The sequence below is a fragment of the Gavia stellata genome, chromosome 7 (assembly GCF_030936135.1).
Source record: "Gavia stellata isolate bGavSte3 chromosome 7, bGavSte3.hap2, whole genome shotgun sequence".
NCBI lineage: Eukaryota > Metazoa > Chordata > Aves > Gaviiformes > Gaviidae > Gavia > Gavia stellata.
In genome coordinates this window covers 6,257,148-6,269,984 of record NC_082600.1, presented here as the reverse complement: position 1 = coordinate 6,269,984, position 12,837 = coordinate 6,257,148, and the positions used below count along the sequence as shown (strand labels likewise).

The 12,837-nt window shown below is 43.0% G+C and overlaps 1 protein-coding gene across 1 annotated transcript in view; it reads right to left on the bottom strand.

Moving 5' to 3' along the window:
• The window catches only part of ARID4A (AT-rich interaction domain 4A), a 48,600-nt gene extending 38,549 nt beyond the window's left edge, over window positions 1-10,051 (bottom strand). The window contains exons 1-4 of the mRNA XM_059819229.1: window positions 10,014-10,051; window positions 8,660-8,770; window positions 6,111-6,176; window positions 5,067-5,157 (exon numbers count right to left, since the gene is read on the bottom strand). Coding sequence (XP_059675212.1) covers window positions 5,067-5,157; window positions 6,111-6,176; window positions 8,660-8,770; window positions 10,014-10,019 — 274 coding nt within the window. The 5' untranslated portion in view covers window positions 10,020-10,051. The remainder of the gene's footprint in view (window positions 1-5,066; window positions 5,158-6,110; window positions 6,177-8,659; window positions 8,771-10,013) is intronic.
• Between the last annotated feature and the right edge of the window lie 2,786 nt (window positions 10,052-12,837).

The window sequence follows — 12,837 nt, the reverse complement described above, 5'->3', positions numbered from 1 at the left end:
CAACCCTGCTCCTGAAACTCCTAGGACATCACTGTTGGTTCATTTTCTGATAGATATTCTCAGAATTATGAACGGGAACTTTCAAAACCCATGCAACATGAAAGAGGACTAGAACCAAATACTTAATACCTTTTGTTTCTGTCACCTCCCCTACTAAATGCAGTACCCCAGAGTGATGCAACTGGTGGCTGAAACTATACTTCATTTCCAGAACAACTCAAGCAGACTACCCAAAACTTCACTTGCACGAGGATGAGCAGTCATGTATCTAACTCCTCCCAGCACACACTCAGTCAGCATTCCCTGCAAACTGCCACAGTGACTAAATGAGAAGAGGAAGTTACCACCACGTGAGGCCAGAGAGCAGCAGAAGTAGAGGTACAGGGCTCACAGAGCCGTCTCAGAAGCCATGTCTGGCTCACAGCACAGCCAAAGTTGGGCCATGTTGATGTACAACACCGTACTAGAGCCAAAAAGGAAAAACTGTTGGCTTTGCAGACTCACACAGTGTTGAAAAGAATGAGAAAAATAAATTCTTTACTATTTATGTTAAAATATTCTGCCATTTCATGATAACTCTTGAAAGGAGAAAAGACATGTCTTCTCTTACGAAGCCCGAAAGCCATAATTCTCAAAAAATACTCATGCTCCCTTTCACTCTAAACAGTATATAAAGCCCTACTGTTGACAGCAAGGTTTGCTAGAAACTGCAAATTACTCTCACTGTTTTGTTTTTTTTCTCCTTATTTCCTACTCATTTCAGAGGAAAAATTACTGAAAGTTAATACATGTTTTCACTTTCTCTCTTTAGAAAAACTCTTCCATGATTTTATCTAGCAAAATACAAGGCACAAGGCTCAATGTATTTGATCTGTTTTTTTCTTTTGTTTAAAGTTGTAGATATGGTTAAATTACATACACTTAATGAAATCTAAGCACATACAGATTATTGACCCGAGTTTTGTCAAAAGAGAGATGACACTTTTGTTTTGATGGGGCCCTAAATAAGGCCATTCTAACAGCAACCCTTTGGATGCTTGCTCAACTGAAATACTGTTTCTCACTTTTATATAAACATTACCTCGCTTCTAGTTCTGTACAGAAGTGATGCAAAAGTGTTTCCTTAAAGAACACATACATAAGGATTTCTGTTTTCTGAAATTCTGGTAATGCTTGTAAGATTCCAGAGAGAATGTGAAAGAAAGAAAATACAACTATGCACTCTGTAAAGTGTGGTCTGAGTTGTGGTTTCTTCCCCCGCCCCCAGTCATTTCAGACATTATTTCAGTATTTACCCAAAGCATTTTACAAGTTAACAGAGAATCAGGTGGATGATACGCTAAGCAAGCCATAATTCAAACATGGCTCAGCTGAAAGCAGATCCGATAGACCCTTCTAATGCTACGCAATTATCACCTAGCAATATATTCGGCACTTCAAAAGCATCAATGCAGCACTTTAAAATTTGTAAATTAATAAGTTCATTTTAAATAATTGCATTTTAAAGATTAAAACATCCAACTGAGCCATTTGTTATCCAAAGAACTTAAACCGCTATTAACTCTCATCCCACTTTAGATTGAATTGAGCAGATGAGAGGGCTGACTTGTGCAATGGCATTTTCCAGACATTGTTAAACTTTCACTCCAAACAGCTTTTGTTTCTTCACTTACTTATACTGAAAAGCTGAATTTCAAAGGTAATTTCAAAAGTATTTCCAAATCACAGCTGAAAATTTCAATATGACTAAATGGCTACAGTAACATCATTATTAGGTAAAAATAGGTGAAAAAGTGATTCCATGGCAGCTACAATACAAATAAATCCTTATTTATTTTGGGTACATGAATGCCACTAATAGAGAGGAGATACTGTTAAAATAGACTAACCGATCATCACTGTGGCTCCTTCATTACGTTGGTGGCAAAGTAACCTACTACAGCAAATTCAACATAACATTTCTACTGGTTCACCTTATTGAACAAAGCAAAGTTGTTTCAAATTACTTTTTTTCTTCTTCAGATACCCACCTGAAATAAAGAACCTGATTTGCAAAAGTGAACATCATCACTTCTAACTAGACATGAATATGGTTTGTTTTGGTAGATTTTTTAGATTTTTGTAGTTAATACTTTGAAAATGTTTGTCGGTATATATTACTTGTTTCCCTATGCATATCAGACTACTTTTAGATCACCAAGAAAGAGATGCTACATAAACCAGACAATAAATAGTACAGGAAAAGCACATACACTGAAACACAAGCTTTCCCATGTGCTTTCCATCTCAAGCCTGACCACATTCAGGAAGATATTCTAGAAACCTGAAGGCTGTTTAATCTACTTCCCTCTCAACTCTTTAGCTTTGACTTAATCAGTCCATAAGGCTGCAAGTAGTACAGCCCACCAGCTATTAAAAAGGAACCAGTTCAACTCTGCTTGCTTCACAGCAACACACACATACACCTAGTATCAATCCAAAACCTTCTACAAAGATACAATGGAAGCAGCAGGCAAAAGATAAGGCTTATTTTTCACACCTCAATGTTTCTGTACTCAACCTAGAACACTTCCCCAATTTTAAAAGGTAAAATAACCTTTTTTTTCAATGACGTAAATTTCACGATCTGCTTCCTTTGGTCAATGTTACCTGTGCTTTCAACACCAATAAGCACACCACCAGGTACAACTTACAAAAATGTTCATAAGATCTAAATACAATTCCAACATGTTACAATTGTATTTTCATAGTCATGGGTATATTTACTCTATGTGACATATTACAATACTGCATGTTAACTTACCATAAGATTACTTAACTCCCATACATGCCCCCAGCTCAAAATCGTTACAAAATCCTAGCAGTCTTAATACATTTGCATATGGAAAACATATGAGTTTATTTTCCCTATTCCGCCTGTCAAAAAATGTTTTTTGGGGGAAGAAAAGTACAATAATAAATTAATCCATTGGTTCAAGTTTCTGAGGAACTGCACTTGAATAAACGTATAAAGTAAAAATCATGGCATGCATGATTTCTCTCTTACATTCTTGGGGAGAGTTCAACAACTTGTTAAATCTAAACAACAATCCACTAATACAGGGCAGAGCATGTATTCACCGTTCAAATTACCTGCTCATCAAGTAAAGATTTTTGGCAGTAGTGCTCAGAAGAAAAGGAAAAAGAAAAAAAAAAAAAAAAAGAAAAAACAGACAAAATTCACCCCCAAAACAGGGGATTTAAAGTTCACCTGTCAAAGGTAAGAAGACAAATACATTTGTTTTATCAATTAATAGTTTAAAGCCATTTTTAATCACTGAAGCAGGAATATGTAGGGTTGGCTTACTTATGTAAATCTTCTGGTCCAAATTCAAACAGAATTAGCTAAAAATGCTAATTTAAAACTAAAATAAGTAAGTTTTAAAATGGAAATACTAATTCATAAACCATGAAATTATTAGTGCAAGACTGTGTTTATCTCCTCTGTATCAGAATGGTGAACCTCTAAGTCAATATAAAGCAAAGTTGAAGGTTCAGTATTCTTCATTGAGTATATCACATCATAGCACTAACCCAAGTAGATTTTAAAACTTCTACACTCCAAAATAATCCTGCCTTTCCTCCCTGACCTGACATACACTACAATTTTACAGCTAAATCTACAATTTTACAGCAATGTTATAATCTTGAAGAAAAATGCAAAGAGCAGTGAGCTTTGTCAACTGGTAAGTCAACTAGCTTATATTTAAAGCACGCAATAACAATAAAGTGATAAATCCTTCCAAATTATCTGCAGTGAAAGCCTTATCCTGATCCCACCAAAGACGACATAACCTCACCTACTGCAATGGAAATGTCGGATTACTGACAGTATCTTCTTTATATCTTAAAAAAGGTGTCAACGAATCAAAATAATTGACACTTCATGTGACAGAGGACTCCTCAAGAAAGTATAAAAGGACATGAAGTAAAGCTGAATACATTCAGTATACAAGGCAGCTAGTAAAAAACAAACCGTTTCAATTTACAAGTAGCAATCTCGAAAGCAATGCCGAACAGTAGCAAGTACAGGACAATTAAGAGGAGCACGTTCCCCCCACGCTACTATTAGTGAATATAATGCTACACTGCTGTAAGAAGTTGTGCAAAAAAGGACGGGTGCTTGCAAAGCTCTTTGATTCAAATACTGTGGGGTTTTATTTGCTTGTCTAGTATTACTTGAATGTTGCCGGGTTTTGTCATTCTACTGTTAAAGCTGTTTCAGAATAATCTAGAGATCAGAATGAGCAATTGTGATTATTCAAAATATAGAAATGTATCCTGCAATGAATTCTTGTTCAACATTGAAATTTCGCTGACCCTGCATTCTGAGGTTTCTATTTCAGTAACTGAAAGGTGCATGAGCCTCCAACATGAGAAGCAAAGTAGTTTTCTATTTTACTTTAGACATAATCACTATTTGAAAATTATTTTAAAGCAAACAGTTATTCTCATTATAAGTGAATGTCCTCTCTCTTCTTTTTAAGGTGTGATGTCTCAATTCTTTTCTTAAAATAAATAAATAAATCCCTTCTATTGTTTCATACAAAGCATGACCCTCAACTCTACACAAAACAGAGGAATAGCTTCAGAATGCATAGTGGTGCTACCAATGTTTTTCTTGTGTACCAGATTGCATATAGTGAAAGAAGGCTTGCATTTCAGTCATACATTACACGCCACAGGTTTTCAGTCAGAAGTACAATCACGAGGTTTATGTCTTAAAATCTGCAAAAATTATTCTGAATTCCAGTGAGTGAAACTGACATCAGTATACATACGTTGTGCCAAACAAAACTTGATTGTTCAGCCTTGCAATTACCTTTGCAACAGCCCCCCTGAACAAATAATTATTACCCTATTTTAAATGGAAAAGGAAACAAGACCTGAAAGACTTAAAAAAAGTCCTCTACAAAATCTATCGCTGATCTTAAAATACAATATATAATTACTTACATTATTACCTATAATTAGAAAGATACTGTTCAAAGATTAGAGACCGTAAATGAAAGCACGTGGCTACTCACCTACAGTATACCAACTAGCATCTGTCAACTTGCTGATAACAGCTTCTTGAAAGGATCCATCGGGCATTTTGGTTTCAACCATTGCACCAACCTGCAAAAAAGAGTATCTCAAGGTTACATGCAATCCCAAACTCACATAATGGAGAAAAACACATGTACACATTATTTCTTCCGGCAAACCAGATTTTTATTTTTTTTTTAGAGATTCATTTTGAGATTCATTTTAGCTGAATGTTACTTCATAAAATTTAGTACTTAGCTGGTAAGAACAAAGGTCCTTAAGCATGCAGGCTGAACTTTAAGTAGACAGTAAAGCAGTAAGAAACTTGAAACATCTAATTTCAGCATAACTTACATCATCACAAGAAATAATAGAAGGCTAATTGGAAATAAATATTCAAATATTAAATCAAAGTAAATATTACTTTATTACTGATGTGCACGCAATTACTTCTATTTATTTTACTTTAAACATTGTTACACTATCAACTAGATCTGAATGCCATTAGCAGCCTACAACATTCATCGGTGTTCTTGCAGTAGCTAGAGAAAAGACAAAGACAAAAAAAGATGATCTCCTCCAAAGAGCTCCATTTGCAGTCACTGTTTTATAATGCAGCTATGTATTTTAGCAGACAACTGTAACACACAAAAATACAAATCAACACATATTTTTATATAAAATACACCAACTATTTTAAAACTCTGTTAGAGCAATCATATTTACTATTGTCTAACGGGCTTGAACTTAGCTTCGTAATCAAGTTCTCCATTACTTATGATGTTTTGCATCTTACAAGATATAAAAATCATTGCATACAAAACCATTTGTGTATGGAGTATACTACATGGAGAAGCATAAACTGTCTCTAAAAGCTACAAGAGTTAAGACTATTTACTCAGAATCAATCTGACCTAAAGCAATGAGCCTCCTCCTGTTGATTTAAACTCTGTAGAACAGGTACGCACCTAAACAGCATCAAAATCTAGAATCTTACAAATCAATTATGTGATGACAAAAAAAAAGGCATGCAATATACATACTCTTAGAGGTCCTTTCACTTGGTCATCTTGTACTAACTGCGTTGAGTTATCCCCCTTCAGGACCACCTGAAAGATATTCATTAACTTTTTAGTATATATCTAATTTTTAATAGCATACAAAAAGCATATGAAACTGTATTTATAATAATAATTTGGAAAATAAGATCTTTATCAATCAAATGGACTCAAACATGGTTGAATGCAAAACACCTGGCAAGGACGATTTTACTCACAGGAAGCCCCAAGTATCATGCTTAATATTTAATCTGAAACTTTATAATTAAAGAACAGGGCAAATCAAACATCAGCCATTCCAAGGCAAAGAAAATACATTTTAATATGAGTTTGGATATTGATGCAATCCAGGGCATACCTGGAACTGGGCTTCCAGATCAGAATATTAAGCAGGTTTTTTCTCTCTCTACTTCAACTGTAGCACTTTATTAACAACACATAGAATACTAAACTACAACCAAAATAAAAAGCCCTCTTTATTAAATACGTATCAAAAAATCACCGAACTGACCGCAATACAACCACTTCTGCTACCTTGAGCAAGAGAAAGTTTTTACGGTAAACACATGAGTCGCTACAAATGTAGTGAAAATAAGGATCAGTTACAGTCTAGGTAAACTATGTTTCTCCCTTTAAAATCCTATGTTTGAGAAGGTAACACTGATGAGACAGAGTGAATGTAAGCCTATGCAGTTTGAATCCCTGAGTTTGCAGAGACTCAGTTCAGAAACATGAAAGATGAATATTTATATCTCAACACTGTTAACTGTTTCAACTGCCATTTGTTATAGCAAAAACACCTATGGTGTTTTAATAAAAAATTCCAAAATTCATATTTCTTTTTCAGGAATCCAAAGCTCCCGGAGCTTCCTTTCCACCTATAAAGATGTCCAGTTTTCTAGTTCCCCCAAATTATCCCCCAACCATAGTCTACACTGTAGCTGTATTTATAAATACAACACTAGCAGCATGCTAAAATAGCATTGGTATTAACATAAATTCAGCTTCATAATGCAGTTTATGCAATTTTTATTTAAAATTTTGTATCGGTATTGAGATGAATACAGGTTGTCCTGCTACTCAGGAAAAGACTACTGGACTTTTTGAACTCTGCACTCTTGGCAAGTGTGCCGGGGTGCGCCTACACGCTCTTAATTACAATATCAGGCTTAGCTTGTTAAAACTTCAATTGTTAGAATATAATTGAGATACAGTGACAGGAATTTCCACCAAGTCACAGCAGCCTCATATACTTCCAAATCTTATCATGGAGTAACAAAGCATTCGATTCTAATGAGAAAAAGAAACTCACACCTATTAACAGTCTAAATATTCTATCAGACCAAAGATACAGATACAAAATCAAGGACGTCAGACCGGGAAGGGCAGCACGCTGCTTCCTATGGAGCTTCTCATTAACAGAGATTTCAAAGAACATCACAAATTTCTAACAGTACTCATTAAGAACAGGGGCAAAGACTCTAAGATCTGAATTGTGGTTTTTTTTCTTATCATGAAAAGCACTCTGATAAAGTGATAAGATCTATATATGTAACTGAAGAGGCTGATAGCTTGTTTTACTTGATCTAAGCATTAAAGCACACGAAAACTTAGATGTGTAGTTATAAAAAGAAGCTTTCATCTCTATTTGTTAGGGGTTTTTGGGTCACTAGTGCCTTATTTACATATCCTGGCCAGTAGACAAGAAAGTGGGAAGTGGGAAAATTTTGACAAAACAAAGCAGAACAATTTCTGTATTTACTTTGAATTCTTAGCTTTTATTTAACTACGTTTTATTCTTGTTTTCCCATACTACCATTAACAACAGTACTGCAACACCAAAATAATTACTTTCTTTTTTGGTTGTTTTGGCATAAAACTTGTAAATGTGAATGAATATTACGTGCCAGTACCATGCATGTGTAGAAACTCAGCTACAGCCAAAGCACGCTGTTTTAGAAGCAGCAGCAAGATGCTCAAAACTTAACAAATGTTATCCTGGACATTTCTAAAACCTGGTCTAAGAAACTAATTATTGCCACCTTTTTTGCTCTTATGTTGATTTATTTTGGCATTGCCTCTTCAGGTCCACGCTATAAAACTGAGAACATCAGCTGGAATGTAATGGAACTTTTGCTTCTGAAGAGGTTTGCTCTTATTCCTTATTACTCACGTAAAGCCATAATCCTCTATTTGTGACATCAAAACTGATTGCTGTGAAACTGATGCATTCACAAACAGAAGACAACTGTGATCAAGAAAGAAGTAGCAATAATAGGTAATCTGAAAGCTCATTCTTGTTCCAGCATCCTCCTAAAAAAATTAAAAACCCTCCACACCACCCCCCAAAAAGAACAAAAAACCAAAAAACAGCGCAAACCCAACACCAAAACATGAAAAACAACTTTCAAGTATTCTTTAAAATTCAAACAGTGAGGTGATAAACATATCCTAATCTTCAGGATTAGGATCTCCTCTAACAGTCCTTTCAACACAATACTTCAATAAAACCAGCAACAACCACAGTATACTACCTTGACTTTCACAAGCCTTTTCACTGTCTTAATCTTTGCCTCACAGAAGGCACCACGGTACTTGGCACTGACATCAGTTCCCACTGTCAGGTAGGCAGGCTCATCTGCTGCCTATTAAGAAACAAAAAATAAGAACAAAGTTTAGTTATTTATTTTTACAGCTACATCATTATATATTTAATTTTATATCTAAACTTTTAGACCTATTGACTTTTAAGTGATATACAATGCCTGTACTCAGAATTACAATTAAACTGTTCTTTAAAAGGGAAAAAAAAAAAAAGAAACCAACAAACAAGTTACAGAAAGTTTTGTTTTACCAGTGATGGTGACCCCTGCCCACCAATTTTATCAGCCTAAATACTCTCTCAGAAATATCTTTGAGGGTATTTAAATGATACTTGGAACATGTCCTTATAAAAAGGGTAATAATGTATAGGAGTGACTATGAATTCAAGTCATTCCTATATAGCATACAAAAGGAAAATACTTCAACTGCAAAAAGGCGGTATAAAAGGTACTTGTACTTTTTTCAGCTATAAGCAATCCAATGACACAGATTACTTAAAACATTTGAGATTGCTATCATCCCAATACTTACAATTAAGTCTATAACATTCTATAATAGGATTTTTTTTCCTGCTGACTAAAAGGAGACCTCTAGAGAAATTTGTTGTCATCTTTCAAACAGCTGTTAACTAGTATTTTTCTTTCCTGAAAAGCCTTTTATCAAAGCTTAACTACTTACGCGTTTTAAGAGAGATTTCTCATCACGTTTTCCTTAATCTGGACTTTAATACTCAACATTTCACTTTATTGTGCTTGTAGCAACTGATAAACAAGGACAAAATTACCACATTGAAAAATGTCTATCAAGACAGGAAATCAGCACAGGGTATTAAATAACTGTGTGGTTTGTGTTTTTTTTTTTTTTAATTTGTTATTATTTCTTCAACTCTGAAGGCAAAAAAAGTTTTTCTCTCTTTTATAAATTATACTGCAATTGTTAAGCCTTTGTACTGAAAACACGGGCAACAGCTAAGGCGGGACAAAAGCCGTGGTTTTGCAAACTTGCAATAGCAGCTGCTGATACAGGAAGCATTTAAAGACAGTAGCCCAAAGGACAACAACTCAAAGACGCCGTGAATTTTCAGACTACTACTGCAAGACGATAAGAGCTCTGCTCACCCACACCTCAGCTGGAGAGCCGAAACAGGATTTGCAGCATGCACCGAAACCCCGGCCAGCGTTATCCTACTGTTGCTCAGCCGAGACTCGCGATTAAAAACGAAATCGCCAGAGCAGCTAGCGAGGGGGGGAAAGGGAGCCGTTCCCCGCTCCGGAGTCAGCCTACCTTCATCTTTAAAGGTTATTTGAGGGATTCCAGCTCAAAGACTTCTCCTCCCCGCGAGCTCACGGGAAAACACTGCAAAACAAGAGCGGGGGGGGGGGAGGGTTGGGGGGGGGGGGAAGGCGGTGAAGGCGGACTCGCGCGAGCGTGGGTCTCCCCGTGAGGGGGCGACCGGGCTGCGAGGGGAGCCCAGCGCGGGCGGGCGGGAGCCGCCGCCCGTCCCAGCCCCGCCGGGCCGCGAAAGGAGCGGGGCCGCGGCCGCCGCCCGCCGCTTCCCGCCCGGCGGCCCCTCGGTGTGTCACGTCGCCATTGCTCCCGCTCCCCGCCTCAGGGCGGAGGGGCCGGGGCGCGCGTTCAACCCGTGAGGGGAACCCGCCGCCACACACGGGCAGCTCCTCGCCGCGGGGGGGGGACGACCGGGCCCCGCCGCCGCCGCTGCCTTCCCCGCCCCTCCCCGGCCCTCGCAACTTTCTGCGGCCCGCGGAGGGACGCGCCGAGCCCCTCCTCCCCGCCCCCCTCACCCGCCGGCCGGGCGGACTTCTCGCTCCCGCCCCCCGGGCACCCGCCGCGGCCGGCCGCCCGGGCAGCCCGCCGGGACGCCGCAGCCCCCGGCCCGGGGCGGGGGGGGGGGCGTGGAGCGGGGGCGGGCCGGCGCCGCGCGGCTGAGGGGGCTGAGGATGGAGGGCGGCGCGGGCGGGCGGTCCCCGCCGCCAAGCGTCGGGGCAGCCCCAGGAGCGGCGACGGAGGGAGAGGGCTGGGGCGCTCGGCCGGGGCACGGGGCGGAGTTCGGCGGGGAAGGGAGTCCCCGACCCCGCCGTGAGGGGAGCGGCGGGCGTCCCCGCTGCCTCACGGGGTGCAAGAGCGCGCTGGTGCGGGGGGGAGGGGGAGCTCCCGGCGCCGCTCCGCGCCCCCTCCCTCAGGACGGCGGCGGAGTTGCGGCTGCCGAGACGCCCGCCGCCCTCGCTGCCTCCTACCTGGAAACTCGGAGTGAAGTGGGCAGCCCCGCGCTGCCCGGCCTGGCCCAGCCCCGCCGCGCTCCCAGCGCCGCGGCCCCCTCCGAGACGACGACAGCCCCGCGAGCGGCGGCGGCTGAGCGCGGCCCCGCTCCACCCCCTCCAGCCCGGACTCGCACCGAATCACCAGCGACGAGCCCAATAACAAGCTGTTGAGCAGAATCTGTCCTGCTTGAACTCCCATTGGCCCCCTCGTGACGCCCCGGGGGCTCTGCCCCGCCCGGATTGGGCGCCGCGGACAGCACCCCCATTGGTCACAGGGCGGCCGGCAGAGGGCATTGGCCAGCCGTCGACGCAGGTAGAGCCACGGAGACTTTTGATTGGGGCTCCTTCGGAGCGCCAACCGATTGGTGCAGGTTGAAGTGAAGTCAGCGTCCCCCCACGGCTGATTGGTAGGAGATGGATCCGGATGTGGCTCTGTGCGCGGTGATTGGCCACGACCGGACCACAGGAAGAGCAACGGCGCGATGTGATTGGTGCGAGCCGTCTCTTGGAGACGCGGTGGGGCGGGGACGAGAGGGAGGGAGGGGGGCGGCGGGGGGCGGGGACGGCGTCCTGCGGCGGCGGCCGCCCCGGGCACGCAGAGCGCATGCGCCGCGGTCAGGCTCCCGGCACCATTTTGTGTGAGGCTCTTTCCCATTTTAGGCCGCGGGAGGAAGGGAGCGGGAGTGGTCGGCGCCTCTCGCGCGGGGGGAGGCGGGGGAGCTGCGGGCAGAGGTGAGGGGCTCGGCGGGAAACCTCCTCCCGTGCTCCGAAGAGGTCGTGCTTCGTTTCTTCCCCGCGGCCTACCCCCGCGTTGGATGGTGGTGGTGGCGGCGGCGGCCGCGTCGTCCCCTCTCCCGCTCGACGGCGATGCAGGAGCGGGCCCGGCCGGAGCCGGAAGTGAAGCGGCGGCCATGGAGGGGCGGCGGCGCCTCTGGCGGCGAGTGGCGGAGCCGCCTGCCGAGAGGGCGCGGAGGAGTCGGTCGGCCGAGCGGCCCTGTGAGGCGCGGACCCGCCAGCGGCCGTCCCCCACTGCTCTCCCCGCGGAGCCCGCCGGAGTCGAGTGGTGGTGCTGAGGCGGCCCGCCCGCCGTGGTCGCTGCCGAGCGCCCCAGCAGAGACGCCGCCGGCGCTGCAGGTAGGGGCTGCAGGCGCCGCCCGTGCCGCTTTCCCCTCGCGCCGGTCCCTTAGCCGGTGCGGGCAGGGCACGGGTGGCTGCGCTTCCCTCGGAGGAAGGCGTTGCTCCGTCGCCGTTAATCATCCCCTGCTGCCCATGACGCATTTGAGGTGAAGCCCGGGGAGGGGGACGTGACCGTCTCTTGCTGCCCGGTCGCTTCTGCACATGGTGCTGGCGGTTGTGATGGCTGCTTGGCCTCCTGCCAGGCGGCTGAGGTCATCCCTTCCCAGGAAGACGCAGCAAGGGCAGGGGAAGACTGGTGTTGACGGGACTGAGTGCTTTTCGGGGTGTGGGAGGGGGGGGATTGTAGTCTTGTCTGGTCCTTCCGTACCTGTGATGGATGTTCTCTGAAGGTGTAGTCTTATAAGGCAGGATATCTGCACCTGTCAAAGCTCCTCTAAGAGAATTTGGTCTTAGAGGTTAGCTTTGACACTGCTAAACTGGAATTACTACCTGAAGCCTATAATAAAATTATATTTTTAACATTAGTTTCACATTTTGACTTCTTACATAAAATTTGCTCTGAGGTTGAATGTAGTACAGATCCGTTATTTTTCCACAAAGTAATGAGCACCTGTTTTGACAGTGCTCACTCTCAGCTACAAAACATACCTTAGGTTTATTTAAAGCAACAGTGGAGGGACCTATCAGTGTAG